A 5,523-nucleotide genomic window follows, 5' to 3' on the forward strand; every position below is an offset into this window, starting at 1 on the left:
CCAAACCCCGCAAATAAGCCCTCCTTGTAAATGAGGGGTCCCCCCCCTTTTTGAGGGGGTCTTTTTTTTTTTTTTTTTTGTCACTTGCTACCGCCATGTTCGAAAGCATCAGATGTAGTGTCCAGGGACAACAAGCATTAATTTCAAGCTCTACCTCTGCCCTGCTTCTTGTTGTCCAATCTGCAACATCTCTGCAGAGACTAGTAGACCTCCATGCTGCTCTGGCACAACTCCTCTCTCAGGGAGTTATAGCCATTGTTGCAGAAGAAGAAGAAAGGTTTCAGGGTTTCTACTCCTACCTGTTTACTGTCCCCCAAAGCAAAAGGTGGCATTTACTCTATTCTGGAGCTTAAGGCTCTCAATGCCTACATTTGAGTGCACAAATTCCACACAATGTATCGGGTCAGTCATTGTGGACATCAAAGATGCATACTTGCACATCAATGCTACCTCGATTTTGCTGTGGGCTTGCAGCACTGCCAGTTCATTGTCATCCCCTATGGCCGGTACACAGCACTTCAAGTCTTCACCAAAATGCTAATCCCTGTGCTTTTCTCTGCTTTATTTGCACGGCATCCCCATAGTGGGATACCTTGACTACCTTCTCCTGAGTGAACAGATGATTCGGAGCCTGTGTGTCAACATCCATCAAGCTGTGCAGAGTCTGCAAAAGTTTAGCGGGGTCCTGAACATTTAGAAATCAGTGTTGGAACCATCTCATTGTTTGGAGCATTTGGGTCTCCTTCCAGACACTGCTTAGTCCAGGGTCTTTCTGCGGCAGGACAAACTCCTGACTCTCTGCCCTCAGATTCGGACTCTGCAGTCTTGCCTATGCTTTGGCATAAGGGTTCTGGACTTGAAAGTTGCATCCTTCGAGGAAGTACCTTATGCTGAATTCTGATCCGCTCTAAATAGACAAACAATGGATTAACCAAGTCCAGCCTGCTTCATTCTTCTCTCGCTGCTTCTTATGTGAAGGCTGGCAGGACCGATTCTAAATTTGTGAAGTGGCCACTTTTGGCTAAAAGGATTGCACCAGCCTGAGGATTACTAAGGCGATATTACACAGTAAAGCTCTTTTGCAGAACAACAGATGGTATATTGAACAGGAACAGACTGGATCAAACAGAGAGGACAAAATAGTTTGAGCACCAATGAAAGATCCAAAAATCCACAATTTGCGCCACCAAAGGAGAGAGCGGATCCCAGCCGCCTTCTGAGACGAACTGCAGGAAGCTTTTCCAAATGTGATGTGAAGCTCTTTCTGGGTTTCATCAGCATATTACTCACTATGTTGTTGGTCTTTCAAGGCCTTTAAGTGTCTCCTTTCCAACCCCAGGCCATGATTCAACCTCTTCGTGTTCGTTGGCAAACATCGTTTTGCATCAGTGGATCCACACAAGTAGGGAAGGGAATCGGAAGTTCAAACTTCAGTCTCCACAGAAGCAGTAACCAAGGCCTCATGGGCCAACAGAAAAGAACCGCTGTAGCCTGCACCCTTTAATACTGCATCTTGATTAAATGTCGCAGAATCGGAGGAATTGGTGGGAACCTCCAAGAGAGGAAGCTGGGCATTTACTGCTGATGCCATTAGATCTATGCCTGGTGTTTCCCATATGTCAAAGATCTTTCGCAGGCATTTGAGACTTAAAGCCCATTCATTGTGGTTAATAAATCTCCTCCTCAGACTGTCTGTCATTACAGTCGGAGTGCCCAATATATATGACTCTGTCAGCAATGTCACATTGTTCTGCCACCTGAAATGGCTTAAAGTTTGTGAGGCATACATGACTCATACATAAGCCCCCACAATCTCGTTCAATCTTCCCAAGATGAGAATGTCAAGCAAATAATAATGAAAGATTTCAACTCCCCTGGTTCTTAAAATTGTGATGATTGCAGACATTACTTTTGTAAAGGTTTTGGGGGTTTTGCAAAAGCAGACCAGAGCAAATCTGAGGAAATATTGATGTGCTGCATTCACTGGAATGCGCAGATTTTTTTCTGCCAGGCCTATTGACACCATCTTATCTCCCTTCTTCATCACCGCGACAGCAGTCTCAAAACGGAGTATTTAATAAGTACTTTACAAATTTTAGGTCCAACACTAGCCGGAAACCTCCTGCGGTCTTTAGTACATGAAACAATGGGAAATGGATTCCTGTGCCTCTCTGCCAAAGATGCACTGGTCAAAAGGCTTGCCACATTCTATGTCGGGGGAACTGCAAGGTCTAACGCTCCCAGATATTGGGTATGGGAAGGCTGAAAACACAAGGGAAAACACAAGGCAAGCCCTCATACTTTTCAGCTTAGCCAGCCTATACAGTCGATAAGAGATACTGACACAATACAAGCCCAAGCACCATGGGCACCCACCATAAGGGAGATTTACAGGCCAAAAACAGGGAGCCATCTGCCTGGGAGAGGCTAAACCTAGGCAGGCATGTAGCAGAGTATAGAAAAAAATGAGAAAGCATAAAAAACAACCTACTGTAACACAAACAAGGATGGAAAAAGAACAATTGGAGGTGACAGTAGCCTAGAATTTATGGGCTAGTTGGGTTGGTGCTGGAGGGGTCAAAGGGAAGAGCTGAATTTATAGTAGGCTGACATGAGGAGGTTCATGAAAAGACCTTTTCCTGGCCTCGCTGATGGAATCTACAATTGTAGAAATTGTAGGTGCTTTATACTTAACGTACTTCTACTTTACTGTTGTTGAATATATTCACAATGTATAATGGATTTTAAAGGAAATGATGGCACCCTTTTTAATATCTGATTCTTATTATTTGTTAATAAATATTATTGTTCTAAGTTCACTAATACATTAACTTTGTGCCTTTCCCTCCATCAGGCAGAGAGCAAGCAAACAGGCCGAAGTGTCTTCCGCAGCGCATTGTTAAACAGACTGCAGTGTGAATATCGGAATCGAGAGGAGATGAGAGCCCGGTCTGTACAAGAGTGGGTGTGCTATGTCTGCTTCATCTGCAATGTCTTTGACTATTTGAGAGTAAGTTTGAGAAGTGTATCTGCTGCATAGTTTAAGCATTTTTAAAAGTTGAGCAAAGACGTGCAATTTGGTCTTGAAGCTATTTTTAGGTAATTTACAGGGAAGCAAAAACATATAGCACTGTTTATGTTGCCTTAAAGAACCCTGGACATAATTATTCTTAACCCTTGCAGTGGCGCTATCCTGTGCATATGCAGCTCTGTACAGTATAGGAAGTTTCTTTTTGGATTGAGGGGGGAAAGGGTTGGAGCCTCTCTCAGGTTTTTATTGCTGTCTGTGTCCCTGCTTGGAAGATTTACTCCTCTTTTTGTCCTAGTGACCACTGGACCCAAGACAAAGTAATTGGAAATCCAAAATTGTTGTCACTAGTGCAAGAGGCAAGGGCAAATCTTCCGATCAAGACTCTTCCAATCCTGTAGCAACTCTCTAAGATGGGAATTCCACTCACTCTGGGGAGATTTTCTCTCATTTCCTGTTTCGCTACAGCTGAAAGAGAGGGAAAATCCAAAATGGGAATATAGGGGAAATCTTCAATGGTGAAAGTTGTAATGGCGTTAAAAGATGAATCTGCCTCCGTTCGGAAACATTCCCTCTCGTTTTCTGTTGGCTGTACAGGACAAAAAGTGAAGGGAAATCTCCCCAATAGGATGCAAATGGCAAAAATAAACTGACAGGGGTGTTGACCCTACTCTGTACAAAATGGAAACAAGTTTGGGCTTTAGATTTTCGTTAGGTCAGCATTTAGTTTTTTGAATTTATTTTTTAGCACCTGAAAGGTCAGACCTTAGTTCACTATGCAGTCGTGAAAAAAAAACACTATGACATTTCGGACATTGAGGTCTCTTATGCATTACTGCAAGAGTTATCGGAATCTTTAACATTTTATTGAAACCATTAATATCATTTTCAGGAAGAGGGAACTAGTAAAACATGTAAGCTTGTAGCTGGCACATCAGTAAATTCACTCAGCTCTTTGAGTTAAAACATTGTAATAATTATGATAATTATGATATATTTGTTTCTACAAAATAGAGTTCTATAAAGGATTGAGGGTGTTCTGCATCTGTTTTTCTTTAGGTCAATAATATGCCGATGTTGGCCTTGGTTAATCCTGTGTATGACTGCCTTTTCCAGCTGGCACAACCTGAGAGTCTGCAGAGAGAGGAAGAGGTACCTTTTTTTTTTTTTTGGCGTTGGTTCTCTTTTGGGTCACAGGAGTACACTTGCTAATATACTTCTGTATATATCAGGAATGTGTAAGTTTGTATTGACCATTGCTACATAGTATTTGTATATTTACTTCCTTCACTTGTTGCTAATAAGGAGTGTTACACTTTTTTAGGTTATATCATTTGTGTCTAGTGTGTGTGCACATTGGGAAGTGTCAGCACTTTAGAATTCAAAGGGAGACGAGTAAAGCAAGTATACATTTTCTCCATTCAGATAAAAACGATAGAAATGGCGAGCGCACAACTGATGTGGAATATGATGGGTATGTTTAAAACAGTTTAGGGTGAGCGAGCTTCTTGATCAGGGAGAGGAACCCTGTAGGCATATCAAAAAGAGGGGTGGAAAGAAGCGCTGCAACCCTGGAATTTTTATGTATAGAACAATAAAAACTTTAAAATAAATGTTAGCTGAAAACTCACTGTTTGGACGGACAAATATAGGTCTTGCAGTGGAGGAGTGAAGGCTGTATGGATCACTCAGCGGCATCTGTGGCCGGTCTGTGTGGGTTTGAAGAACGGGCTACATGGTTATTAGGCAGTCCATTGATGTTCCCTGGTGGTTGTTGTGACTGGGGGGTCCGTTGGGACAGAGTGAGCTGTGCTGGTTGACGTGGCACTCGCCGTCAGGTGCAATGAGAGCTCAGCTGGCCAGGCTGCCTCTCGTCGGCTGAACGGGAGCAGGAATGCCGCTGTAGATCGGTATCGCAATGGGTCAGCGATCGTGGGGGAATTGTTGTAGGGGTTGGCTTAAAAATGATGGACACTGTAGTCCGTGAAGAGAAGGATTCGGCTATGCGTTTCAAGGTTCTGGACCTCTTTTTCAAGCCAGAAGTGGAAAAAGAGGTCCAGTGTGAGTGGAAAAAACTCTAGGTAAGAGTTTTCAGCTAACATTTATTTTAAAGTTTTTATTGTTCTAAACCTAAACATTCCAGGGTTGCAGCGCTTCTTTCCACCCCTCTTTTTTATATTTTCTCCATTCAACCTGCAGGCTGAACAAAGAAAATATAACAGATTCCTCCATCGACGTTTACGAGCATTGATTGAGGAATCCCCTGCTGTTTTTATTGTATTCTGACAATGGCCACTAGAATGGACCTAGCAGCTGATTGCCTTCCAGCTCCGTTTGGCTGAGAAGTTTCCTTCGATCAGTGATTGGGGATGCCAGCCAGAAAGGTGCCAACAGTGGCACTCAATGTGCGAATATTGGCCAGTTCCTGATGAACTTTGATATGTGTGTACCCAGCTTAAAGTTACATTAAAAATCCCCCCCCCCCCCCCCACAGC

The 5,523-nt window shown here is 43.1% G+C and overlaps 1 protein-coding gene across 1 annotated transcript in view; it reads left to right on the top strand.

Annotated features, from left to right (window-relative positions):
* The window catches only part of MIF4GD (MIF4G domain containing), a 9,321-nt gene that overhangs the window by 3,162 nt on the left and 636 nt on the right, over positions 1-5,523 (top strand). The window contains exons 4-5 of the mRNA XM_018561542.1: positions 2,855-3,010; positions 4,088-4,180. Of these exons, the coding sequence (XP_018417044.1) occupies positions 2,855-3,010; positions 4,088-4,180 (249 nt within the window). The remainder of the gene's footprint in view (positions 1-2,854; positions 3,011-4,087; positions 4,181-5,523) is intronic.

This window comes from Nanorana parkeri, unplaced genomic scaffold (genome assembly GCF_000935625.1).
Source record: "Nanorana parkeri isolate BGI_ZX_2015 unplaced genomic scaffold, ASM93562v1 scaffold529, whole genome shotgun sequence".
Lineage (NCBI taxonomy): Eukaryota > Metazoa > Chordata > Amphibia > Anura > Dicroglossidae > Nanorana > Nanorana parkeri.